The sequence below is a fragment of the Cinclus cinclus genome, chromosome 6, assembly GCF_963662255.1.
Source record: "Cinclus cinclus chromosome 6, bCinCin1.1, whole genome shotgun sequence".
NCBI classification, from domain to species: domain Eukaryota; kingdom Metazoa; phylum Chordata; class Aves; order Passeriformes; family Cinclidae; genus Cinclus; species Cinclus cinclus.
Window position 1 is genome coordinate 16,468,120 of NC_085051.1, and position 27,520 is coordinate 16,495,639.

A 27,520-nucleotide genomic window follows, 5' to 3' on the forward strand; every position below is an offset into this window, starting at 1 on the left:
TTTCTAATTCTGTGCAAGTTAGGTGCTGAAAAGCAGAAGGCTCTCTGGGGCCATCTCAGTCCAAGTACAGCTTCCCAGCACCTCTGCCTTGATGCCTGGCCTGATTCTTGAAGACAGGAGTAAAGGTCAGCTTGATTTCTTGTCTCCTCTTGACTTGCCAGGAGGCAAGCTGGCAAAGATACCCGTAAGCAGGCTCTAATAAACAGGCAGGTGAAATCCAGTGTGAAGTGATGAACATGAGTGAGCAAACCTGATTTGGTGGTGTGCATAATGGGCCCCAAACTAGCTTTTACCATGCAGCAGCAGAACCTTAGAGCTGAGCTAAGCTGCTTCTGTGAAACCATTAGCTCTGGGCTTGGCAGAGGTCAGAAAAAGCAAATTGAGCCTGAGGAGCTGTTGGGCTGGGACCAGGGAGCGGAGGTCACATTTTGCCCTGTGCAGGTCCCTAATGTGCCTGGCACTCAAACGTGGCACATCGGGGCTGGCCAGCATGGCAAAAGGTGTCTGTGTAACTGGCGGCTCTGTAGAGGCTTTGACCTGAAAAACTCTTTAAATTAGGTCTAAATGTTGGAAGAACTGTGGAGAAGATTAGGGAACAGGCATGTGGTCTTCTCTGGTGGAAGTAGTAAGGGTTGCCCAGAGGAGCCATCAGTTAGCAGATTTGGAGCATACCAGGGGAAGGACTTTTCAATGTAACTGGCAAGCCATTTTACTCCCTGCCACTGGCCACTTTGCCTGTTAAATTAAAAGCTGACATGGCTTCAAAAACCAATTAGACAAATTCATGGAAGAAAATCGTGCTGAGGGCTATTAAATACAAAGATAAAACCTCTGGCTTGGGCAGCTCTGGATGCCAGCAGGCTGGGAGAACACACCTTGATAGTGTGGCTTGTTGCACTCTTAGGTTCTTCTGAAGACATCCAGATGTCATCCTGCCCAGCTGATGGGTTGTCTCCTTTCTTGTCTTTCCAGGTTCAGCACAATGAGTTGGCCTTCTGGGCATTAGCAGTGTGAGGAGAATAGGACGGGTGCTGCCTGCTCACCCCTCACCCTTGCTCATTCCCCCTGGGGAGACGGGTGCTGGCATCCCTGCCCTGCCCTTCCACCCCTTGCTCCCCACTCACCATAGAGGGGACCAGCCCATTATGGCTGGGGACAGGCTCCCACGCAAGGTGATGGACCCCAAGAAGCTGGCCAGCCTCCTGAGGAATGGAGCAGAGGGCACCCTGGTCATTGACAGCCGCTCCTTCGTGGAGTACAACTCCTGGCACGTCCTCAGCTCCGTCAACATCTGCTGCTCCAAGCTTGTCAAGAGAAGGCTCCAGCAGGATAAGGTCTCCATCACAGAGCTCATCCAGCCTGCCTCCAAGATGAAGGTAAGGGATCTGACCCTCACCTTTCCTGGTGGATGCTCACACCCTCTTGTCTTGTGGGCTGCAAACAGGCCTAAGGGATAGACACATGGATACATGGATCTTTCCCCTCCATCCCTTGACCCCGGTATCTGCCAGCATCTCTTTGACACCCTTTGGATGACTAAAGTGTGAGCACATTTGGCCTCAGGGCTGTCCTCGGGGACCTGTTCATTGCCCCCACCCCACTGACGTGTCTCTCTGCTTCAGGAGCCCTCTCCCCAAGCAAGTCTAACAGGTATATCAGCCTTAGGACTTGTCTTAGGACAGCAAACAACCCCCCAAAGCCTTCCTGGAGCTGTAAACTTAATCCCCTGCTAAAAACTCTTCCCCTCCCCTCTGTCATCTCTAACTCCATTCAGGGACATGTAATCCTCCTCCCCTGTGACGCCAGAAGCTCTTATCCGGTGTCATGGCATATTATCTCTCCTAGGCTCCTCTCTATCGCTCCTGGTTAAATAATAGAGGTGGCTCTGAGCCACGGAGCTGGGCTGGAGCCCCGGCTGGAGCAGTGCCGGGTGTCCCTGCAGAGCCGTGGGCTGGGTCGTGCCCTCTGCTGAGGCACTGCCCGAGGGCTCTGCCGGTGGGTGCCGAGATGATGGGTGATGGAAATGTGCCCGAGGGCTTTGCCGGTGGGTGCCGACATGCTGCCGGAGGGCAACGCCGGTGGATCCCGCAGTGGCCGCGGGACGAGCCCGAAGATGGCTCACCATCCGAAGGGCGATTTGCCATCACAGCCCAGCCTCCTGCCAGTTCGCTCCCGCCGTTCCCCCACTCCCGCCTTGTAATTTTATGGCAAAGCGAGGGTAATTCAGGCGATTAATCAAATGCTGGGCCCAGCTGGAGCCATCTGCGTCGTGTCCCCCCCCTCCTCCCCCCGTCACCCCAAGAAGCCACCGCTGTCCGCATTGGCTGCCGGTGACATCACCCCGCGGGATCAAGGGGACTGGCAGCGCGGGGGGGCCGGCCTCTCGCCAATCTGCTTCGGTGATGCTCTGGGCTGGGCGATTTGGAGGGGATTGCAGAGACTGATTCCTGAACGGCTTTAGCTGCTCTTAAATCCCCTGGAGAATAAAGCAGAATAATCAGTTTTTCGCAAGCTCCGAGGAGAGCGGAGCGGCCGTCCTCCTCCCGACGAGGGTCACCTCTGCAGTCGCCGCTGTCACGTGGAGCGGCAGCAGCAGCAGGACGAGCGATGCGCAAGGGGGAGGAAGAAGAGGAGGATGATCGGGAAGGGAGAAGCATGGAAGAGTTAACATCAGCTGATGCCATCCTCCTGCAAACCTGCAGCTCGCCAGCTGCAGTGGAACAGTGGGCTCCCAAAGGAGCCGGCTGGTCCTCCTTCCTGACATTCCCTGCTCTGTCCCCATAGAAGGAGCTTAGAAGGATCGCTTTCTCCCGGCTCCTGGATCATTGCATAATGGTCCAAGTACTGGCCGGGGGTGTGATTGTAGACAGGGATGCTAGGGGAAGAGGAGAGGAGAGAGGCGTTGCCATCGTCTTTAATTCCTTTTTGCTTTCCTTTTGGATACGGCTGAAATCCCTCCTGGCACATCCGTGGGCAAGAGAATGCATGTCCATGCTGCTGTTGCTCCGCACAGCCCCTGCCATGCCCGCCGCTCACTGGCTCTCCCAACACATGCAGCCCAGGAATTAATTAAGCTTCTGGACACCCTTGAGAGGTTAAGCCACTTGTCCTGGGAAGCTGGAGGGGGGGACTGGGAGGGGATCTTTGCCGTATTCTCATCTGGCATAAAGCAAGGGTGGTGGCTGTTGCTTGGGATGTCCAGGCCTTTTTGTGCATGCACCTGTGTGTTTGCGTTTTGGGGTGATGAACTCTCTTCTCACCCTTCCTTTTCTCCCCACCTCCCATGTCAGTCACACTGTATTTTGGGACCCTCAGAAATCAATATGATCTGCTGCCTCTGGGTGCACAGATCCTCAGAAGGGGGTGCTGAAAGCTGTTCTGATACCCTGTGTCATTTCCCTGCCTCCCCTGCCTCCGCTGGTCAACATCCCCCAGCCCCGCTGTGCCCCTGGCTCCCCGCACCGGGGCCGGAGGGCGGGAGGCACGGCTGGCGTGGGGAGCAGGTGGCAGGAAGGGTGACATCAGTAGCGCGATTGTCCGGCCCCATTATTCCTCCTGACGGACCTCCCGCCCTCCTGTTTCCTGCTCCCGGCCGCCCGGGGCTGCCGAGACAAAGGCGGGTGGCAGCGACGCGGGGCTGGCCGGGCAGCCAAAGGCAGCCCCGAGTCCTCGCCTCGTCCCACTGCTCCTCGCCTCCGGCAAAGAGAGCTGAACCTGCTCATCCCATCCCAGCGATTCTAAGGGTGGTGGTCGCCTTTTGGGGAAGGAGATGGGCTGGTACAAGGCAAAGCATTTGGGCAAACCCCACCTGGCCGCTGACTCCGCTCCTCCTTGTCTGCGTGCTGGCAGGGAGGATGGGAGAATTTGTCTCGTTTGCTTCTCCCAGTGCTTACTCTCCTCTTTTCCATGTTGATGTGAAGGAAGGGTGCCATTAGCAGTGCTTCTGTGGGCTGCAGTTTGGAGTAATGCTGTGGGATAACAGCAGCTCCTGGCTTCTTTTGGAGTAAGGAGAGGAAAGGACCATTTGGGAGGAAAGAAGAAATGGAGACATTTAAAATGCCTTTTTGGTTTTTTTTAATGAATTATGCCTATGATGCTACAATTGTGCCATAAGCACTGCTCCCCAAGCTCTGGTGTGGACCATCTTCCCATGGTGCCCAGTTTGGGAAAAGCTGCAGCAGCAAATCCTCTCACAGTCATTTCCCTCCACACAAAAATGGTACCAATGTAATTGCTTCTGGTAGGTTTTGAACCCTTCTCCCAGTGCTGACAATAATAAACTCTCACAATAATAAATTCCGGTAACAACTGGAATAATTCAGCTCCTCAGTGCAGTTTGGAGAGCAGAGGTTATGGGAAATTCCTGCTTGAGTTTTTCACTAGCATTTCTTCAGGGTAATGTTGAAAATTTTACTTGTTCAAGATCCCCTTGGAAAGACCACCTCTCAACCACTTCTCGCTTCCTGAAATGCTTTGAGGCAAGACAAGGGTCTCTTCAGGTGATGGGAATATTTATTTATTTATTTATTTATTTATTTATTTATTTATTTATTTATTTATTTATTTATTTGCATTAGGAGCTTGGCTCTCAAACAGCAAGCAGCTGTTTTGCTTGAGGGAAAGCCGGGGCTTATTTTCGAGCTGTGTGCCTGGCTGCTCTTTATGTTGATGGAAGCCCTGTTATTTCAGTGGGGTGATTCACTGTGTTTTGAAACAATACGTGACTGAGTTGTCAGTAGTAATTGGGATAATAATACTAGCTCACTCTTATCTTAGCCTGGATCACCTGTAGAGCATCATTATCCCTGCTTGGCAGCTGGGTAAAGACAGAGCTGGGACCCAAGGTGTGTTGAACCACACAGTGCTGGGGACTGATGTCCATGTGGGAGTTACCTTCAGCCAGAGCGGGGGACAGTGATGGGGAGCACAGGGCTTGGCATAAAAGCAATGAATCCATGGTCTCAGCTGGGGTTTGATTGGAGCTGTTGGCCAAGTGGTCCTGACTCTAGGCTGTTCATACTCCTCCAGCCAGGATTTTAGCAGGGAGGAGGTTTATTCTTGGTGAGTTGCTCTGGGACACCTCCAGCACTGGAGTGGGCCTGCAGCTTTTCAAAGGTTTTCAAGCCCCACTGAACATCTACCTGGAGCCATAAGACTTGCTGCATCTTGGCCCTGCTGTGCCTTGCTAGATAGATCTGGGCACCCTGTGTGGAGGGTGATACTTGGGGTTACTTCCACAGTTTTAAGGTTGCAGCAACCCCCATGGGAAGTGTTGTTTCTCAGAAGGATACTCTGTTGTCAGCTGTGTCCCTGTCCTGTGCCAGCACCCGGCAGGAGCAGGAATCTAGGATGGAGCATCTCTTCAGCTTTACCCTCCTCCTCTGCCCCAGTTAGCTTTTACCCTGTGTTTAAGGCCAGAGATGGGGCATTTCAGGAGGGCATGAGATGGATGCGAGACCCATGTGCTTGATTAAACATCTCTGCCTTATTTTTCTTTGTGGTGAGGAGCCGGGATGCCAGTGCAGGCTCCTTGTATGCTCCATGAGGGTTCCTCAGGACCTTCCTGCAGGTATCCTCACCTCAGCAAGCCAGGTATTTATTTCCTGCAGCCAGGCCATGCAAGGCCAGCACTTGTTTGGCATTTACATTGAGTGAAACCTTATAACTTTAATAAGATGTAAACCGTGTCACACATCTCTGCCGTCGCCCGGCAACCCTGCAGTAATGGCCCAAACAAAGCCTTTCCATGCAGAGGGAACACTAAATCCTATTGTGGGATAACGCTGCTCAGCCAGAGCTGGTATCTCTCCTGCAGCCTCCTCAGCCTGGACTGTGCAGCTGGGATGAGCCCCTGCCTCACTGTGCTTTTGGGGGAAGATGTTTTTGTTGGCGTGTGGCATCAGGGTGAGAACTGGGTCTTTGGGATGTGCAATGGAGCCTTGAAGGGCTAGGCAGCTGCTGAGGACTGGTAGGTTCCCAGTTCTGAACCAGCTTGTCAGCCACTGTGTTTCCCTCCAGCTGTGCTGGGATGACCTCCCACAAAAGTCCTGCATCAGGATTGGCTGAGGAAAAGACGCTGGGGTAGATCCTCATCTGGCATATCTCAGGTGGCTTCAGTCATCTTTCAGTGTCTTATTTTAGAATTCCCATGTCCTTTTCTCTTCCCTCTTATCCATCTTATCCCTTTCATGCCTCCTGTTATCCTGCTGAGCTGTGGGGCCAGTTTTGCCTTCCAGTCCCTGGTGCCAGGCTGGGGACAGGTGGGTCCTTTGAGCCCCCCCCTTTCTGGTGCACAGCTGTGCGTGGTGTCCCGACGGGGATCTCTGCTGGTGCGGGGCTGTCCTTCCGCTGCGGCGCAGAGATGTGATGAGCTCAGCTAAACCAGTGCTCCCTGCAGTTTTATTTGGATGGTGCTCACGTCGCTGAGCAGGGAAGCACCTGCAGCAGGGTGTGAAAGCAGCATTAGTAATGACGACAACCCTGAGCAAATCTGCCCTGGTGGTGAGATAGGGCTTGGCAGTTAGAAGGCAAAACAAGGGATGTCCATGAGTGGTACCTTGTTCAAGTGGTCTCCTAAAGACATTTTGGAGAGGACTTGGCACAGGGTGGCCAATGGGCAGCTCCAGCACTAGCTGAGAAGAAAGCAGCTTGCACATACTCCCTCCTTCCCTGCTTGCTGCTGCCTTCCCCTCCTCCCATGATGTGATGGATGTGCTTTACCCTGCTGGCTGGAAGGGCAGGCATGTGCCATACACCCAGCTCTTCAGCAGAGGAGCTGAGCTATGTCTCTGTGGGGAGTTTTATCTTCTTTTAGTGCATGGACCTTCAGGTAGGTGTGGGAGTGTCTGGTTGTGCCTTGAGTACTCTCATTGCAATCCAGTCATCACTGGGCGTGGGGGGATTCCTGCCTACAGACATTTGCCTGCCTGCCCCAGTTTATCCCTGCAGTCGTGGGCAGCTAGGTGCAGTTTATGGTATGTAAAATCACATGAGAGCAGCCCAGGACCTCCTTCCCCTCTTCCCTCTTTATCCCTGCAGCATGCAGGCCCCAGCACACATTACAAAAGGAAGAAAGAGCATCACCCTGAACATCCACTAAGCAAAATAAGAGATTTTCCCTCTCCTTCAGCCCTTAGGGGTGATCTTCAGGTTTTTGGGGTGAGGCATAGTGCCTATATAGGTGTTACTGTGCTAGGCATGGTGTCCCCAGGCTGAGCCCTGAAGAGCTGTTGATCCAGCTGCAGCACAAGGGCTGTGCTGGGAGCACCCCTGCCTGCAGAACCACTCCCAAATCCCTGTGTTTTTGTCCCTGTGATACCAAGCCAGGCTGAGGAGGAGTATCTCAGTCAAAAGATGGCTGGAGAGGAAGTGGTGGAAGAAGTCGTGGTGATTTCTGGGATGCAGTTAAATAACGGCAAGCTGAGGGTGGGCGATGGGGAGCAGTGACCCTCTTTTGGGTAGGATGCTCAAAGGCACTTGTAGTTGGTGAGAGTGCACCAGTGGGTACCTCTACTGACACACTCACTTGTAGCTGTGGAGCAGAGTCCCAGCCTGGCTGGACACTCCATTTGGTGGTCAAAACCAGCTTGTGGAAATGGTATGAAGCTGGAATTTCCTGTTTGTGTGACAACTAAATTCAGCTTTGCTTCCCGTGGTGGTATGGAGAGCACCATCCTCAGTGCTCAGCCCATTTCTCTGATGCCCATTTTTTGTCGCTCCCCTGCAGGTGGAGGCGGAGGACCACCAGGACGTGGTGGTCTATGACCAGAGCACGCGGGACGTGACTGGCTTGGCTGCTGACAGCTTCCTCTCCATCCTGCTGGGCAAGCTGGACAGCTGTTTCCACAGTGTCTCCATCCTCACAGGTAGGAGCCCTGGGTTACTGCTTCCTCTCATGCCCCAGGCTAAGGGGCAGTCATGCCCTTAGCCTGAAGTGACAGAGCTGTGGCTGTCCGTGTCCACATGCACCCACTTCCCTGGCCACCAGTGGCTCTGGGGGAGGAAGGCAGCCCTGCATGCAGGCTGAGGAGGCTCAGCCCACACTGGCACCACTGGGTCAGCCCTGTGCTTTCGTTCCTTGCACTGTCCGTCTCCCTGCCGCTGCACCCGCCAGCCAGGGTGAATGAAAGAGGAGGGCACAGAGAAACTGTGGTGGCATGGATCCAGCCATCCAAAAGCTGCCCTTTGTTTTCCCATCCCTGTGTTGCTTCATCCCTGGTGAATGTGCCAAGGACCAGACCTGGTTTAGGCACTCTGCTCCCTCTTGCTGCTGTTAAAGAGAGGGCAGGAGAAGAAATCCATAGATGTTCTGGAAAGAAGGATGGCAGGGGCAGAGGGTCATCACTGAGTGAGTCAGGGTCTGCTGGAGATGATGCTCTCTGGGCACAAATGTGCAGGCAGGAGGAGGCACGTGCTGCCCTAATTACAGCCCTTCTGCAGTGAGGCAAGTGACTGATGAATGAAAAGCTCTGACCCCGCAGAGAGGAGGAGAGGCAGGAAACTGCCTGAGGGAGAGCTGGAGATGTCTTTGATTCCCCTTGGATGGGACAGCCGGGCATCTGCCCTGATGGCAGATACCTCTGAGCTTTCTGCCCATGAATGGGTGTGCAGGCAGTGCCCCATGCAGCCCCTCAATCCCACTGAGCTCAGCCATGCTCCTAAACAGTGCCAAAAGCAAAGAGATGGGAATCACATCTGTTCTTCAAGCCTGTCCTTGCCCTGCAGTAGTTGGATACTGCTTTGGGGCTGAGGCAGAGAATGCCAACCTCTGTGCCCTGGGACACTGAAGGGATGGAGGGTACTGCCACACCTGCACAGTGACAGATCCTGGGAAAGGGTAAGTGTGGGGGGAAGCTAGCACAGGCAAGTGGCATTCAGGAAGCCCTGCCCCTGCAAGGCTGGGATGAGCACTGTTGAATTAGAGCATCTGTATTGTGATGGGGAGAAAAGAGCAGAGAAACAACAGGATTAAACCCCCCGGACCTGGGTTCTAGCAACAAAAACAAGCAGGGACTACATGAAATCACGTTACAGCTAATTATTGTGGCCTGGGTTGCAGGAGGTCTGCTCAGGCCAGTGCTGGAGGATGCCTCCCTGAGCTGGCTATGGCAGCCCCTGGCCTGCCTCAGTAGCTGTGCCTGCGGTTCCAAGGTCAGCGCGGCATAAACTAGGGCACAGCTTGGTGTATGGTGCAGGAGAAGGAAGAGGTGGATTCGGTTGCATATGGGAAGGAACCGACTTAGTCATGGGGATGGGTCAGGAAATAGCCTTGGTGGTGTGACCGTGGCACCCCCTAGCCCTGTGCTGCTTTCCCAGGGCTGGGTGAGGAACAGTGCTGTGTGCTGGCTGCAGACCCCTGCCCCACACACCGACTCCTCCTGGAGTCAGACAGGGCTGTGAGAGGCAGCCCTTAAAACCCCAGAGCCTTTTCCTGCCTTAAGGCAGGTGGAGGCCTGGGGGAGCCTCATAGTACCAGTGCCCCCCAGCTGCATGCACCAGCAGTGTGCCACCCCTCAGCCATCAGCATGCCACCACCAAACCCCTGCCAGTAAACCTGCTGTCCTCCACTTGGGCACACACCTCCTCCATCATCTCCATCCTCCTGGGCTGCAGGAGCCCAGAGCCCTAGCAGGAGTGGGGATGTGCTAAGCACCAAGCAAAGTTCAAGCTTCCCAAATTAAAAGCGCAGCAGGGCTTCCGCCTGATGTGGAACATGGGCCACCAGCAGGTGGAAAAAACAGGAGCTGAAATGTAGAACACTGGGTCATGGCGGCAGTGTTTCACATGGAAATCATGACTGGAATGGTTGTGCAGAGCATCCAGGGGAGCCTGGGCACGCTTGCTGACAGGCACAGCTACCTCCTGCCTGCGGTGCGAGCAGCAATGGGCCGGTGTAGAGACAACTCTGGAGTGCGTGGGGGGTCTAGGGCAGGATGTGTGAGTGGGACTGATTCTGAACCCTTGCCCTTGTGGCATTTAGCCCCTTGGTCTGTCCACTCCAGCCTCAAGCACCTTGTCCTGCCCCAATCCATTTGGTGTCTCAGAAAAGGTGCCTGAGCCCTCCTCAGAAATGCCTTGTGACCCAGCGGGTTAGCAAGGGCTGCTGAAAACTCAGCCTGTGCCTCAGTGGATGCCATTACCCCAGGGAAGCTGTCCTGAGGGTCCCCAGTTCAGTGTAGCAGCCCTACACAGCCCCTCTGTGCTGCCCAGCTCTCTCAGCCCCAGCTGATGCTGCGGTCTGTGCCTCCATGTCCCCATCTCATGCAAACAACCAGGCTTGGCTATTCTTGCTCACCTTCAGGCCAGTGACCTCCTGACCCTTGAAATAGCTGATGGAGGCTGCTGGGTGAGGACAGGGGAGCTGGGAGTGGCAGAACCGGTGCCAGGGACTCCTCAAGGGTTAACAGCACAGCAGCAGTGATTCCAGTGGCTGGCAGGGAAGAATCTGAGTCAATTATTCCCAGTCTTGGAAATCATCAGCTTCTCTTCTTCTTTCTTTCTTTTTTTTTTTTTTTTTTTTAATTGTGTAAGTATAAATAGTGCTGCTTGCTGCCCTCCATCCGTGGGAGCAGAAAGACTGTTGATTTATATGGTTTTCCTGACATCACATGAAGTGGTGGAAAACTGAATGGAGCCAACATTTTTCCTGCATTACGTAATGCCCCCTCCCTCCCAGCCCAGCTCTGCTATTCCTGCAGGAGCCTGACTGTTCTTTAACCTTTGTTTACTTCAGCACAAATCCTTGCTTTTTTGGTTTTTTTCTCCTTTTTTTTTTTTTCCTTTATTTTTCTTTTAACTTTGCTATATTTTTCCTCCCTTATTCTTCCCCTTCGCAATCACCCGCTTGGTTTTTATTAAGAGGCATTATCTGCTTATGAAGCAGCATCAGCAGTCTGGCTCTATTGCTCCCTGACAGCTCCCGTGTGTCAGCTCTGGCATTGGAGCCTGTCCAGAGCAATGTGTGGTGCTGACCTGGTGGGTGCTGAGCTTCACCAGCTCCTCTCCATTTGTCCATCTGCAACGGGAAAGGTGGAGATTTTCTTTTACTCCTATTCAGTGGCTAAAAATGATAGCTGGGGGCTTGGGATGTTTGTCCAGATGATGCTCAGTCACTCATCCCGTCCCTACTTCTGGTCCTTAGGCTGAGCACTCTTTCCCGTGCTGGAAGCTACGTGCCAGCTTGGAGATAAAAGTGCCAGGGCGGCAGCGTGGCCAGCAGTGGTGGGGCTTGGGACCCCCCTTGCAGGACAAGAGGCTCTTTTGGCTGCAGTTCATGTTCTGGGGGAGCCTCACCGCTGCCATATCGAGCTCCGACCTGAAACAGGCCCCTCAATCGCGTTCTGAACTCGAGTCATGAGCTTTTCATCTGGCTCGGGAGCCCGTGTGAGATCATCTTCAGCGCCCCCCTCCCCCCCGCTTTTGTACCAATTCTTCAAGGAATGTTTAAATTTTCCAGTCCTGTTCGTTCTAAATTTGGAGCGTCTGTTTACTCCCAGGATTCGGAAAGAATGTAACAATATCATCAGAGTCAAATCCCTCCCAGCCCTTCGCTCGCCATCCTCCTCGGTGAGCGGGCTGGCCGTGACCCAGGTCTTCTCCAGCCGCCGTGGTGATGCCATCCAGCACGGCTGTAGAGTTGTAATTGCATGGCTGCAATGATCTGAGTGGAGGCTGAGATTTCGGGGATTTTGGGGGAATCTACCAAAGACAGGTGACTTTGCTGCAGGCAAAAAGAAGTAGTGAAAAAAGGAAAGGGGATTTCCATTGCAGGAGCTGACTTGGGCTGCCCAGGCATGAGTGGGTTTAGCACTGAGGCACTGGCTGGAGTTATTTTAGGCATAAGAACTCAGAGATGGATGATTTTAATTAAAAAAAATAAAAGGAATAAAAGAAAAAGAGTGAAATAAGAAAAGAAAAAACATTTTTATTTATCTTAACCCTTTTTTTTTCTGTATTGGGACAGTCCTAAAAAGAGATTAAACATCAGGGTGACTGAACATGACTTTGCTCATCTTTGGCCGAAAATTCCGTAATGCTTTCTTGCATCATGTTAATGAGAAGCCATATGCCAGCCACACATCTCCCTTGCTGCCTGCTCCTCTTGAAACATACTGGGCTGGAGCTGCTGTGGAGGAAAAAAGAAGATGAATGAAGAAAGCCAAACTAGGCAGGTGTGAAGGCAGGGCAGAGCAGAGGGGCCTTGCCTTGCCTTCAGTCTGAGTCTCAGAGGCTGGAGTGACAGCGTGTGCATCCAAAACTTGTCATGGCATATGCTGAAGATAAAACTTAGCAGGATCTAGAACCAGGATTGAGGTATCTTTGCAAACTCAATGTAAGAAAAAATAAATAAACTAAAACCTAACAAAGAAAGTGCCCCAAATACCCACACTTTGGTCACAGAATCACAGAATATTCTGAGTTGGAAGGGACCTACAAGGATCATCAAGTGCAACTCTTAAGTGAATGACCCATACAGGAATCAAACCCTCAAAACCATGGCCTTGGGTGTCATTAGCACAATGCTCTAACCATGTGAGTGAATCTCAGGGTTCAGCAGTCACAAGCTGTCTGATGGGAGTGGGAAGGCAGGATCTGAGGGTGGCTGGCAATTTGATGGTCACGTTCCTCATTGCCCCCTCTGCACAGCACCACAATTTCACCTGTTGAGTTTTGGCTGTGAGTGTGTCTGCTGGAGACATATCATGTGCAGAATGCACTAGCTGGTGGGTTTTGTCCCCTGACTCCAGCAGAGCCTCTGCTCAGGACATGAGCCTGAAGGTGCCCTTGTAGGTCAAGCATTGGGGCTATTTCAGGTACCCTCGGGCTGTAATATCTAACAGCACCTGGGGACTTACTAGCATGAATCCATCAGATGTACACACAAGATTTTTCTTTCATTCTGATTACTGTCCCTGAACTTCCTGCGACCTCTGACCACCTGTGGCCATCTCCATCCCAAAGCATGCTGTGATGAGCCCAAAGAAGCAGGTGCTTGGCTGGCAGGAGTGTGAGTATCAATAAGGAGGGTATGGGAGTGGAATGAGACAGAAAAAAGGGCTCCCATAGGACTCTCAGTTTCTTGGTTTTCCCAGATTTGGGAGTTTTGAAGAACCAGCTTTGTAAGTAATGGGAATGAGGATTCTGATTATTCTTCATCTGCAATTGCCCACATGATGGTCAGGACTGTAAGAAGGGCTGTGCAGGGGCTTATATCCGGCTTTTATTCAGGCTGTAGGTGGTGAGGTGCATGGGGATTACCTGTGGTGATGTTTTTCTTTTGACTGTCCAGAGGACTGGAGGTAGTACTCTGATAGTAGCCTAGAGGGAAAAGCATTTTCTAAAAAAACAAATGGGAATACCAGGGTTTGTGATTTTCACAATCCTGGACATTTAGGTAACTCTCTGAACCTCCCTTCCTCTCATGCAAAACATCCCTGGAGGAGTTGCTTCCTTTCCTACAGCAAAGCCATCTGAGACCACTTTAGCCAGGGCAGGACTGTGTTTTCTTGCCCTCTAGCCCCTCTTCAGTGGGTGCTGGCATCCAAATTCAGACACCCAGCCTGGCGGGTGCCCTAGGGAGTGCTCCTAGTCTCCTCAGTCCAAGGCACAGAGGCAGAGTAAGGTGCCCCCTTCTCACCCTGAAGCACAACCAGGAGATGCCTGGGAGGCTTTCAGCCCCGGCGGGAGCAGTGACTGCATCCCTGGGAGGGGTTAAGCCAGGTCACGTATGTGCAAGGCTGATTGTATTCCAGACCTATGCTCTAAACCTCCCTGTTTAGCAACGCTGTCGTCAGACAACTTGTTTTCCCGATTCTATAATTACCCTGAGGAGCTTCCCCTCCCCCTCTGACTGTGTTTTTAACCATTGGACCCAGAAAAGGCAAGCAAAAGGGTCAAAGGCAGAGTGGGACAGAGGAGAAGGGGCTTAGGCAGCAACCAGCCCTCTGGTTGCTATGCCTTGGAAAACTGCTGTGTAATGTCATTTCTGATTTCTGGAAGGTCAATAGGGGGAAGGCAACTTCCCCAGTAAGAGATTCTGATGGGCAGGAGCCACTGCCCAGTTACAGTTTCCTTCCTTTTGAGAAATCTGCCTCCCCTCATCTGCCTCCCCTTTTTCCCTGAGCTTGTGCTGCATGCTTGCAAAAGGTCGTCAATGGCAATTATTACCAGGTCTCAGTGCTGGGTGGAGAGAGGAACTGCTAGCCCTGCCCAGCTGGGCTTGTGCCAGGCCATAGGCACTGTCCTTACAGGGTGTGTAGGTGCTGGACAGGGGCTCATGCTGGTCCTTGCTCTTGCAGGAGGATTACATGAGTCTCTCCAACCCATTGCAGCAGATGTTTCTCCAGTGAGTGCTGTGGCAGTGAGAGTGAAGTAAGGCTGACGAGGCTGAGCATCTCCCTTTGGGTGATGGATTTCTTGTCTGCTAAATAGGAGCTGGGGGCAGGATGGGTGACATCCTGGCCAGGAGCAGCACCTTGGGAAAAGGGACAAGGGGCAGAAACTGATACATGGAATGTATTTCTGCATGTGGATGTTGCCTTTTATCTCTCTGCCTGCCAGTTGCCCCTGTCCCAGGTGCCAACTCCTATACTGGTTTTGGCAAAAGGGTGAAGAAAATGGGGAGAAAGCAGAGAGGAGGATGCAGCCTCGGGAATGGTGGCTGCAGGTGGCATCTCCGTGTGGTTGGACTTCACACTGATGGAGGAAGGGGGCTGCTGACTTTCTGCTCGCTTGTCTTTTGCTGAGGATCGGAGAGGTGTGACACTGGTAGGCCTCCTGCCTTGAGGTCTACTTGGTGGTATCATGCCCAGCTTCCCACCTGGTGCTCCCAGGAGACCTGAACTGAAATCTCAGTCCAAACACATCCTGAGGAACCCGGCATTACCAAAATAACTTGTGCCTAGGGCTCTTGGAAGCCTGAGGGAGATGGACAACCAGAAGGCAGTGAGGAAAGGCAAATTTTGTTTGTGCATCTCTGGGTCAGGGGCAGGTTGAGTATTGCACCCACTAATTCACCACCTGCTTCCTGCAGCATCCCCCTTGCCCACTGCCGCTGCATGACCCAGTGATCCCAGTAGGGTGACTAGGTCCCCCCCAGCAGACCCCCAGCCACAGCCACCAGAGCAGGTCACAGCTGGATCACCCACCAGCACAGGGAGAGAGCACTGCTGGCGCAGAAGTGGTGGGACACAGAGGGATCCCCATCCCTGGTATGCATTGGCACTGGCCACCAGCATCATGCATGCTTCCCTTGTAGTGACAGTGGTGGCAAATATGGGGGACCACAGATCACTCTGGGGACCTGCTGTGGTAGTCACTTCCTGAGCATGGATTGTGGGGGAAGGCTGTTTCTCTCTTCCAGCCTAGTTGGAGCACGCTTTGAATTTTATCCAACCTCTGACCCACATCTGATAATAATCAAACCATATTTGTTACAACAACAAGGCTCGTTAGGAGGCTGGCTCCGCTCGGGGTGGGGGGGAGGAGACAGCACTTAGTTAATGCCAATGACCTCATCTCATGTGATGTCATTCAAAGGAAAAACACTGAAGTCACTCACATATGGCTCAGCCTGGGTTTTTTCAGCCCATAAAGCTTCAGATTTTCAAAGGCACAATACATGCCCCCCCTTCTCTCCCCCGCTTACTATAATCCTGAATGATTTTCTGGAGGCCTGGGCTCAGACCAATAAACTCGGTAAGGAGCTGTGTGGAGATGTATTAAGGAGTCTGCGGGTGGGAAGCAGGGGACAAGTAATTTTCTCCCCCAGAACCAATGCAAAGAAGAAAATACAACATTCCCCACCTGGTTCAGAAACCACTAGAGATGGACAGACCCCCACTGAGACCAGGAAAGGCGAAAAGGCCATTCCTACATGTCCCCTCTTGCTGGAGATTTTGCATGTGACAAGGCTTTGGCAGAGGGTACATCTCCTCCAGACCATGGTCCTGCTTTGCTGGGACTAGGCAGATAACTCCATCTGACATGGCCACACACAGGTGTGAGCAGCCCAGTGCCAGCAGCCCCTTTTCCTGCCAGCTGTTGGGACCTATTAATCTCCAGCTCTTTGGGACCCTCCAGGATGAGCATCCTCCTCGGTGGTGCTCTCAATGGAGATATTAAGGGACAAGATGAGCTGGTCATTAGGGACCTGCTGTCTCGTCCCCAGCTCTGCCCTGCAGCAGAGAGCCCAGGAGATGTTATTTAATCTTTTGTGGCTCAGTTTCCCTCTTGAGAAACTGAGATCATGACATTGCCCTTCCCGGTGCAGAGTTCAGAGTTAAACATTGCCCAGGGGATGCACGTTGGTCCTGCCAGGGGCCGCTGTGGGGAGGGGGTACAGCCGTGGGGCGCCTTCACGGTACGGGGAGCAGCAGGGAGCCGGGGTGGAGGGCGGTGCTGCATCCCCCCTTCGTTGTGGGGGTTTCATCGCACACCGCCTTGCAGGTGCTAAAATGAGGTGTGGGCATAAGCTTCCTCCCACCACGTTCCCGTGCCCGTAATAACTGCGCGGGGCCAAAGCCGGCGTGGTGCAAGGATCCATCTCCCGCCGCGGGGGGCTTTGGGCAGGCGAGAAAATCGCGGTTGCGCCTTTAAGCGGGGAGCGAAGCATATGTCAGCCCGGCGTTGTGCTGCGTGTCTGTGTGCTGAGTAAGGAATGCGGCCGCATGCCTGACCCGTTAGCTATGAGCGCGGTACGGGCGCGCAGCGAGCGCGGCGGCGGATGGGGCGGCCGCTCCCGGGCTGAGCTCACTCGGGCTGCAGCGGGCGGCGAAGAGGGGGGCGGTCGGGGAAAGGGGGCTATGCCGAGCCCCCTTACCCCGCTCGGCTTTTTTTTAATGGCTTTTATTTTTTCAGCCTGAAGGCTGGAGCCGGGGGGAGGCTGGCGTTGCTCTGCCGCAGGGGCGCTTTTTTTGTGTGTTTTTAGTATTTTGTTTGCCCGCCAGCTGTTGTTTGGCGACGGTGCGAGGTGCCCCCGTGAGCCGCAGCCCAGCTGCCTGGATGCCCGTGGATGTAATGATTGCTCCCTCCGAGGACCAGTTCTGGACAGACATGCGCGAGGGGCAGATGAAGCTGAAAATAAGGGTGCGGAGGATGAAGGAGAGCAGGGACAAGAGAGGTTTGTCAGTCGGCCCGGCGCCTTTCCTTCCGATGGGGACGGAGCGGGAAGAGGGGGCTGCGCCGCCGGAGCTCTGCTTTGCCCAGGGGCCGGAGATCGCCTTTGCCGAGTGGCCGGCGGGGAGCGGAGCGAGGTGCTGGCGATACAAAGAGCGCAGGCAGCTGGCGAGCGGGGAGATGGAAGCGAGCGGGGAGCGTGCGGAGGGGAGCGGAGCGGAGCGATGGCCGGTCCCCAGCTAGGGGCGATATGCGCAGCGCCGGCGGAGGCGGCCGGGCTGGGACAGGAGCTGCACGGAGAGGGCAGCTCCTTCAGGCAGGTGAGCGGCTGCCTGCAGCGGGCAGAGGCATCTGCAGCGGCCCCAGGAATCTGCAGCGGCCCCGGCGCTAGGCAGCCCTCGCACCCGCTGCGGAGACTGGCTGGCCGCGGGGACCGCTCCGGACTCCCCCGAACCCTTCGCCGTCCAGGCAAGCTTGGCGAGGGGGCGAACGGAGCGGAGAAGGGAAGCAGGAAAGCTGGGAGAGCCAGGAGGATCTGCCGCCAGCATCTCTGCGCTCTCGGGCGCCGGGTTGCGGGGGCGGGGGGTGGCTCCGGGGAGAGGAGAGGACGGCGGGGAGAACAAGGGCCATCGGCTCCCAGCGCTGCGCTGCTGCCCGCACCCAGGCAGCTGCCCGCCGGAGCCATTTCGCTTCACCAGCGCTGCCCTGCCCTGCCTGCCCGTCTTGGGTGGTTTCTTTCAGTAAGGGGTTTTGCAGTGTTTCCAACCCCCCGTGTCAGGGCAAAGGGCACACGGAGGAAGGGGATATTAACTGGAGCATCTTAAAAATATGCCGAGCCTGGAATGACCTAGATTACCGAAGGGTTGAATCAAGCAACTTCCCCTCCATCACCACTTAAAATGGGAGGCTGCTAAAAGTGCTTGACAGGTTTTTGTGGCATGAAGCACATAACCCAGTGATGGTGTCATTAGTAATAAGTCACTCCTGGAAATGACACATTTTTCTTTACTTAGAACGAGTAAGGCTGGTCCAAAGCAGGCACAGTCACCAGAGGAAAATCAAGCTCAACAGCTTGAGGAGTGTGTCCATGGCTGTGTAGGTGGAGGGCTTCCTTTCTGCTGCTTTTCCCCTTTTTTAAGAGGTTTTCTATTTCTTTGGAAAAGTGGGAGCAGCCTGCTAGGCATGGGAGTCTGGCACAGGTTGGGAGCCAGCAGGGCACTATAGCAGCAGATGGACAGAGGCTGTTCAGGGGGACCGTTGGGGAAACAGGGAATGCACATGAATCCATAAGAGGGCTGATTAATCAGCTTTCTCATGCCCACTGCCTAGGAAAATACAAACAACAAAAAAAAACAACAGTGGGGTGATGAAATTTTGTGCCAAATGAGGGGATGGTGAAACCTGGGCAGGGGAGTGGAAAAAGAGACTGGTTGAAAACTGGACATCTTTCTCCAATTCAATAAGATGAGGGGACATAAAAGAGCATCAGCCAGGAGAGGGCAAGCTGGGCAGGCTGCAGCACCAGGATTTCACCAGGCTTGTGGGAAGGATGCGCATGCAAATAGGCTGTGTCCACATCAGGCATTGCTGGGTGGGATGGGCAAAATCAAAGGGCACTACAGTACCGGGGAAACAGTGAGGATGGAGGCAGGGGGAAAATTCAGGCACGTCCCAGGCAGCAGGAAATGCTGACAAAGCCCCGGAGCTCCCTGGAGCACAGTGAGTAAGGGTGGCAGTAAGCAGTATTTCATCATGCCGCCCTTAGCTGCCGGCACCAACAGGCTCCCACCCAGCACGAGAGTCAGGGAGATGGCATTTTGCAAAAGAGGGATTTTCCTAGCAGCTCTGGGGGTTGATGTGCAGCTTGCCAAGCCCGTCCATTTTCTGGCCTGCAATTCAACCTGTGGCAGAGATGCTCGACCAAGCACTCAGGCTTACTGTCATAAGAAGGCTGAGCACAATGCAGGTGAAGGACTGGGGTTTTGCAGGTTCCCCCAGCTCTTGTAATCTCCTGCTGTACCTGAGTTCAGCAAGGTGCTTTAACACCTGGGGATGGATGGGTCAGAGTGCTGGGACCAGCATGTCCCCCAGGGGGCTGGGCTGATGAAGAGGGGGCATCCAGGCACCATCCTGGCCACCAAGACAATGCAGCAGTGAGGGAGCCATGCCGGCGTGGCGGCTGCTCCAGCACAAGCCGAGGCGCGTGCTCGCTTGCATGCCCCGCTGCTCCTTGCCACGTGCCGCCCTGGCAGCAGCTCTCAGCCACCACAGGCATTTTAATAAGAGCCGGGCAGAGCCTGGCCTCTCTCAGCCCCCTCAGCTGCCAGGAGCTTTAGCGGGGCAGAGGGTCTCCAGCACAAGCACAGGCACAAAACTCACTGGGGGGGCTGCGGGCTGCCGCAAAACCTCCAGCAGCTGCTTGGGGAGCCGGTCTCTGAAAGCTCTGGCTGCTGCACTTTAACTCTCATTATTGCAGCGATGAGGGTGGGCTTTAAAACACATTTTCAATACCCCTGTAGGTCTCCTTCTAGCTTCCAGTGTGGGAGCTGGGGTGAGGAGTGGAGTATGGCAGCAGCTGGCCCAGAGAGGATTTCCAGCTCTAGGTCTCCTCCTCCTTGCTGCCTCAAACTGATGGCACAGCAGAATGACATGTCACCTCTTCCCTGTTTCTTGGTGGGGACCTTTGAGCCTGCAATGCACAGGGGAAGATGCTGAACAAGACATGCTGTTCTGTGTGTCTTGTGGGGACCTTCTATGAGACTCATGGGGCTGGGAGTGTTCAAGAGGCATGTGGCTCTCATGAAGAGTAGTTTTGGGGTGAGGCAGGTGCCCTGGGCAGCCTTTTCACAGCTTCTTGCAGTCAGCAGGGCACAGCATCAAGGCCAGAGCTGTTGGGTTAATTCAGAGGCTTCTGAAGGAGGAGGTGAGCCCTTGGGCTGGAGATGAATGAGCAGAGTGCAGCCATCAGAGCAAAGTGTGAGGTTTTTCAAGCCCCAGCTTCACTTTACACCTCCAGCCTAGAAAGATGGCCTCAGTGCAGGGAGGGATACAGGGAACAACTGGGAGCTGGGATATCCGTCGTGTGTCCCGCACCTTCTTATTAGCCTTAGCAGTGTCTCTGTTAACCTCTCATGCAGCTTAATGGATTGTAAATCCCTGAAGTTGAGATTTACCACCAGAAGAAAAATAATGACACACCACATTCCTGTCCTTAGCCAGGACTGTCATCTTCTCTGCACCACCACTGCCTTAGCAGAGAGAAGGGCGCAGTGCAACACACAAGTGACAGATATGTTGTCAGTGACCCAGCTATGACTAGGATGTTCCCAGAGACCACCTGAAGGTAACAGCCAGGGCAGTGGAGGGTTCCTCAGCTGTGTCGGGGTCTCAGCTCTGTAGTACAACATCTCTGTCCTCGCATCTTATAATCTCCTTCCATGTCTTCCGAGTTTTTGTTCATTTTGGTTACAGCCGTCTCAGGGCCATAGTCAGACACTGGTGCAGGGACTGCAGCCTCACTGTGCAGTTTCCTGCTGGAGGGGAGGAGTCACATGGCTCCCAACAGTTGCAGCAGTGCAGGTAACACAGCAGTCTATTCAGAGATGCTGCTGGCATCTTCCCCCTGGCCTGAGGATTCCCAGGCTGTTTACCTTCCTTCTGCAGCATCTGTTCTCAAAATAAATCCAGTTTCACTGGGAGGTTATCATAGATGTTCAGCTGGAAAATGTGCAGAGGGAAGGGCCTGGCAAAGGTGGGGATAGGGGAGAAATTGTGTTTTCCTCTCTCCTCTGTTAGACAGAAAGGCCATGCAGAACAGGGCTGGGGGCTGGCCCAGAGGGGTTCCCTGCAGGGCACAGCAGGAGGTGGAAGGGTGATCAGCACCCTGGGAGTGAATCCTCAGGTGGGGGAGATATGAGGTCTCCATTGTTGCACTTTTCTGGCACTAAGTTGCTGCAACATCCTGTGCCTCAGTGTGATTTGCACTTCCAGGAGGGTGATTTTCACTTCTAGGCCTCCTAGAACCTGCCTGATGCTGATTATTGGCTCCTCTTTCCTCCATTTTCAGCAGTGAAAGCATCCCCACTTTTGTTCTGGTTCCCTTCCCTTCTAGTTCCCACTTCTCTTCCTGGGCACCATCTCTGCCTCAGGTAATTACAGTAGGCAGGCAGACACTGTTTTTTCCAGAGAATGGTTTTGAGAGCCCTTCACATTGGAGCCATGAGCAGCTCAGCTCACTGGGCTGTGCCACAAAAGGACAAGCCCTCACCAGAGTAGGGGAACATCCAGAAGAAACCAGAGATCCCCAAACACCCACTCCATGAGAAATACAAATCCTTCCTGAGCTTAATTCCACACATGCCAAGAGAAATGGTGCTCCTGGCACCAGCACTTCGAATAAAAGAGGAAAGGCTAAAACTGGCTAGCTTGGCTCCTCACCTCATTAGGCTCTGCTGATCTCTCCCAGCAAAATGTGGGATTCATGGCCTGGGGCGTAGAGGGGAGGAAAGCCCAGGTATCAGTTGGAGCCCAGCCAGGGACACTCACTGCCTTTGGGATTGTTTGAAGTGCTGCTTTGCTTTCTAAAAATGAAAGGCATTCTGGAGCAGCCACTGCAGGGTGGAGTGAGCACCGCTTCCATGTTTGGATGGTGTCAAGTACCCGTCCCCATCTCTAGGGTTTCCCCCAAGCCCAGGCTGCCCTCAGCAGCTGCAAGTATGGGGGAGATGAGGACAGGTGGGCTGGGAGCATGCCTGGACTCCCAGACACAGGGTTTGCTTAGGACAAGTGAGGTGAGAGATAGACATCATTTCAGGTGTCAGTATCCTCCAGTTGTGGCCACCTGCCCAGGTAGGCATTGCAGCTGAGGGTGCTGCTGCAGCTCAACAAACATCCCTGCCTGCTTCACAGCCCCCTCAGCTCCTGCCTGGACTTACCCAGGCAGGGCTGGCAGAGGATCCGCTGCCAGCTGAGTGTGGTGGGGGCAGGCAACGGAGAGAGAGCAGCATGCCCTGACCTGCTTGAGCTATGAGATCACCTGGAAGAGTCATACAAACCCATCCCGTGCCCTGGGCAGCTCCTGATGGATATGAGTGAGTGCAAGAGGCTGGGCAGCTATGGACCAGAGCAGGCACTGATCCTTGGGCATTTGTGTGCGTCCTACTCCCCAGATATGTGCCTTCACAAAAATGCCAGTGTTTCACACAGGCCTGGGATCAGATGTGTGCCCACTCAAACTCAGGTGCTGCAGGCTTCTTTAGGGGCAACTGAAGGAAACACTTCTGACAGGGTTTCTGTCCCAGCATCCCACAGGCATCAGCAAGGGGCAAAGCAGGGAGGTTGCATGTGTCCATGCAGAGCTCTGGCTAGTGTTGAACAGTCCTTGGCAATAGGGACACAGTGCAGGGGTGACCGGTAACAAGAGCTATGCTGCACCTGTGCTGGCCCTCCTGCTTTTCCTCTGATTTAATGTCCCAGTTGAGAGGTGATGTAATTTCAGAGGGAGCCAGAGAAAAGGAAGTGCTTGAAAAGATAAGGTGCTTTAACTCTATCCCTCCTGTCTCGACTGGGTTTTGAAGCTGGGAGATATGTTAGCTGCCAGACAGGAAAACTTAAGGGAGGGGAGAAAAGAGGTTTGTTGAATGACACCGTCCCCTTAGGCCAGTGTGAGCTGACACCAGAAGGTGCTGAGACGGAGTGTGATGGGGGACCTTGGATGTTCCCAAGTGGTGTGAGCATGATTTTGTGCACTGCTTTGGCTTCTCCATCACCTTCATCTTGTAAACATGTCAGATGGGTTGTCTGCAGCACCAGTCATGCCTCTCTAGAGCGTGGGTGCCACACCAGCAGCTGGAAAGGTGCTCCAGGAGGATCAGTAGAAATGTTGCCAGAATGCTGGAGAAGATAAGTTGAGAATATGTGAAGGCTACCCTGTTTCTGAAGGGGAGAGGGACTGGCTCGTTAAAAAGTCTTGTTTAGCTAGGGATTCTCATGGTGCTCAGTCCAGAGACTTGGGCTTTCAAAAGGATCTTGTGGGATCATCCTGGTCCCTTTGACAATCAAAGGCAGTCAAGCCCCCAAGTCCTCTCTGCCTTTTGGGTGATGTCAAGCTGCATCTGCTTGTTCACATGACTGGGAAAACCTCAAGGGAGACTTGAGGCGGATATAACTCAAGCTCCACTCTATTGCATGAGGCTGCCACCCAGATGTCCTCAGCTGGAGAGGAGTGAGGTTAGACCACTGCTAGCCAGACCTGGCTCTACCCTGGAGTACGGGATCAGTGAGTGAGAGCAAAGCAGGATCACCAGTGGTCTTATGCAACTGTGCAGGACATGAAACAGCACTGGGGGTTGCTGTGCAAGCAGGGCAAGGCTTGCAGCTCTGCTCAGGCTTTCAGGACAGGTTTTCAGGCTTTTGACCATACCAGCTACTGATAATAGTTCTGGCTGTCCCATGCCAGCTACTGCAACCTCAGCTGGGGGTTTTCTTTCAACACTGGGCTTCAAGATGCTCAAGCTGAGTGTGACGGCCCAGCAGCTTGGTGCAGTAAACTGGACACTGCTTGCTGTCACATTCAGCAAGGTCATAGCATGAAGAGCAGCAGTGGCCTGCAAGTATCATTATGCCACCATGTTGTGGCCGAAATCATGAACTTGGCAGGGCTGGGCAGAGCAGGTGTCTCTCAGAAATCACAATGTGTTGGTGTAGTCAGTGCTGCAAGGTTTGGGCTGACCTCCCAGACCCCAGAATCTCTGCATCTCAGTGGGCTTGCTTGTGACAACAATCCATCCTGCCCTGATGGATTTTGCTATCAAAAGGTGACCCTGTCCTCAGAATAGTAGGGAGCCAAGAAAAGGGCTGTGTCTTCCTGCTTCCTTCTTCCTGTTTGACTAAAGTTGAGAAGAGCCAACCTCATTGGAGAGGGTGTGGGATGCCTCACGTGTGCATTAATATCAGCTGTGACAGGGACAAATTAGAGCTGGTTCTCCATTCCTTTCTCCATATGTGTGTCACGGCCACTGCAGTGTATGTGCACTGGTTAGTGGTGGCTTGTTGCTTGTTGCTCCTGGAGGCTCTGCTCTCAGGGCTGCAGGGTTATCACCACTTTGTCCCCAGCCCAGACCTCTGGGAGACAGGTGCTGATGATCTCAGCCTTGCTGCTCCAAGCTCAATGTCCCCATTTTCTCCACAGGAGGCTTTGCCACCTTCTCATCCTGCTTCCCAGGGCTCTGCGAGGGGAAGCCAGCTGCCATCCTGCCGATGAGCATCTCCCAGCCATGCTTGCCTGTGGCCAATGTTGGGCCCACACGCATCCTGCCACATCTCTACCTGGGCTCCCAGAAGGATGTCCTGAACAAGGTACAGCCCTGTCGAGGGGATATGTCTGCCCTGTCCTCTTGGGGACCCCAGTCATGCAGAGGGGTGAAGGTATTAAGGATTCCTCTCCTTCCCACACAGTGCTCTTTAAAAGGTGCCAGGAAGGCTGTGCTGTGATGTCACACCAGGGAAGGAATTTTGTTTAAAGGAAAAGTAATGATGAGAAGAAAGAAAGAGGAATTGCAGTTAAAGTGCTGCCAAGCATCTTCATACTGCAACCATGAGGGAGCCAGCCAAGCATCCTTGTCCATGGAGGAGACACAAGGAGGGAAAGGGACCATGAGACCAGACTGGAGCTGGAGACAGAAAGGAGGGAAAGAGAAATTATATACAGGGAGTAGAAGGAAATGAAAGAAAAAAATGGCAAGAATGTGATCCTGGGAGTTGGACAGGCTCCATCAAGCCTGCTGAAAGGGCAGGAACTGGCCCCTGGAGAGCCAGGGCTGAAATCCTGGGTCCAAAATCCTGAGGAGCCAATGCTGGGCAGGGAGATTCACAGTTTACTTCCCTCCCCACCTCCTTGGAGGGGTTTGTTCATGTTTTGGAACTGTGTTTTCTGCCATCCCCACAATGTGGTCACGTGCCGGAGAAGAGAAGCATTGCCCACACAAAGCCTCCACCCTTAACCTTACTCTGCTGCCTATGGATAGAGCATCTTCTGGCCACATTGGCTAATGTAGGGTGCTAGCAGTGACTCACTCCACTCTGCTGGAGTCTCCTTTCTCCCTGAGTTGATACTTACACAGCTTTCGGACAGAGTTTTTGCTAATTTTCTTTCTTGTAGTGTCCTATTCCTCTCATACTGGGGTTGTTGGGTTTTCTCCTCTGGAACCACTTTCCAGGTGTCTTGGGCCTTGCTCACTTTACTTGGACCAAAATAAAGATCTACTGAGGTTCAAACCTGCGTCATCTAAATTGACACAAGCTTTTCAGCTGGTCTTTGCTGTATTATCATCTGCTAGGCCACGGCAGAAGTAGGAGACTCACAGGAGAAAATGCTAGGATAGGAAAAGGCAGGGAGTGTGCATGGTAAGACAGACCTTCAGTACGTGTTGCGGGCTGAACTCAGCTGATCGTTTGATGGCTTCTTTCCCACCAGGACCTGATGACACAGAATGGGATAAGCTACGTCCTAAATGCCAGCAACTCCTGTCCCAAGCCGGACTTCATCTGTGATAGTCACTTCATGCGCATTCCTGTCAATGACAACTACTGTGAGAAGCTGCTTCCCTGGCTGGACAAGTCCATTGAATTCATTGGTGAGCTTTTGTTAGGGTTGCAGACCTTCCAATTCTCAGCCTTCACAACCTGAACTCTTCTGTCTTCCCTGGTCTTGCTCCCAGGAGCTGTTCGCTCACACAAAGGGGCTGAGGGTTGAGGAGGGAGGCTAGAACCATTTTCCTCACCATTGTTGTTCTTTCTGTTTCCTCTGCCATGCTCCAGACAAAGCTAAGGTGTCCAGCTGCCAGGTGATTGTTCACTGCTTGGCTGGCATCTCCCGGTCAGCCACCATTGCCATTGCCTACATCATGAAGACCATGGGTATGTCATCAGATGATGCTTACAGGTGAGTTTTCCCCTGACGGTAGCGGGGGAGTTATGCTTTATTCCAGGGAAGGAAAGCAGGCTGAGCCCAGAAGGAGAGGGTCAGGGCTTCTTGAAGCTCTGTCTTGCCTTGGCTGTGTCCCAGTAAAACCAAACCAAACTTCCCATCATAAAATGCATGCAACAAGGAATGGTTGGGAGTGGTAAAAGGGAGTGGGGAGGCAGTCCTAATTCTAATCCTGGGGCATCCCAAGGCCTCATGGTTCCCCAAGATGCTTTTCTTTGTATGGTCTGGTCAGAAGGTTCTCAGTGATGCCTCTTTTCCCTAAAGAGGCTGAGAGAGTAGGAGTGGCCCACTGAAGGACCAGCACCGACAGGGCTGTCTGTGCCTCTCGGCAGGTTCGTTAAGGATCGTCGCCCATCCATCTCGCCCAACTTCAACTTCCTGGGCCAGCTCCTGGAGTACGAGAGGAGCCTGAAGCTCCTCAAGGCCCTGAAGTCAAAGGGCGACTGGGGCGAGGGGGACACCCAGCAGGACCCAGCGGAGGTGGCTGAGAGCAGCCGGCATCCCTTAACACCTACCTCAGAGAAGGCCGAGGATGTGCCGAGGAGCACCCGCTCGGCATCCCCCAGCAGTGACCCTGAGCGCCAGGGCGGGACCCCAAAGGTCCTGTCACCCACCACCCTGCAGCAGGGGCTCAATGGCTTGCACCTCTCCTCCGAGCGCATCCAGGACACCAACCGCCTGAAACGTTCCTTCTCCCTGGACATCAAGTCCGCCTACTCCCCCGGCCTGCGGCAGGACCCCCCTGGGCCCCCTGGACCTGGGGAAGCCCCCAAACTCTGCAAGCTGGACAGCCCCTCAGGCTCGGGCAGCCTCAGCCCCTTCTCCCCAGGGGCGGACAGCCCTGACCGGCCCACGGGGCCCGAGCTGCTGCTGGAGGCCAAGGTGCGGCAGCGGCGGAAGCACCGGCATGCGGCAGGCTCGCCGGCCCACGGGCTCAGCCTCAACGTTGGCGGGACCTGCGCCACGCGCAAGAGCCCCGGCGCCGAGGACGGGCTGCCACCACGGCTCAGCCAGCCGCCCACCGCGCCCGGTGCCACGGCGGCCTGGAGCGGGGTGCACCTGGAGTCCCCCAGCACTGCCTCGGGCGAGGCTGGCTGGTACTTCGGCAAGGACTCCGGCGGCACCGGCGGCAGCGGCGGGGGCCTGTTCCCCAGCTCTGGCCCGTACCCGGCGCCATTCGGCTGCGGTACGGTGGCAGCCGGGTGTGAGATCAGACTGAGGGACAAGGCGCGGGCCGAGCCACGGGACGGGCGGCACAGCTGGCATGAGGAGGCCGGCACCGAGAAGCAATTCAAGCGGAGGAGCTGCCAGATGGAATTCGAGGAGACCATGTCCGAGGGCAGGGCTCGGGAAGAGCTGGGCAAAATCAGCAAGCAGTCCAGCTTTTCGGGCAGCATGGAGATCATCGAGGTGTCCTGA

General features: G+C 54.0%; 1 protein-coding gene across 1 annotated transcript; it reads left to right on the forward strand.

Moving 5' to 3' along the window:
• The first annotated feature begins 1,145 nt into the window (after nucleotides 1–1,145).
• Nucleotides 1,146–27,520, forward strand: DUSP8 (dual specificity phosphatase 8). Its single transcript, XM_062495225.1, has 6 exons — nucleotides 1,146–1,376; nucleotides 7,727–7,865; nucleotides 24,305–24,471; nucleotides 25,589–25,748; nucleotides 25,933–26,056; nucleotides 26,434–27,520. The coding sequence occupies exons 1-6, from the start codon at nucleotides 1,146–1,148 to the stop codon at nucleotides 27,518–27,520; spliced, it is 1,908 nt and encodes a 635-aa protein (XP_062351209.1).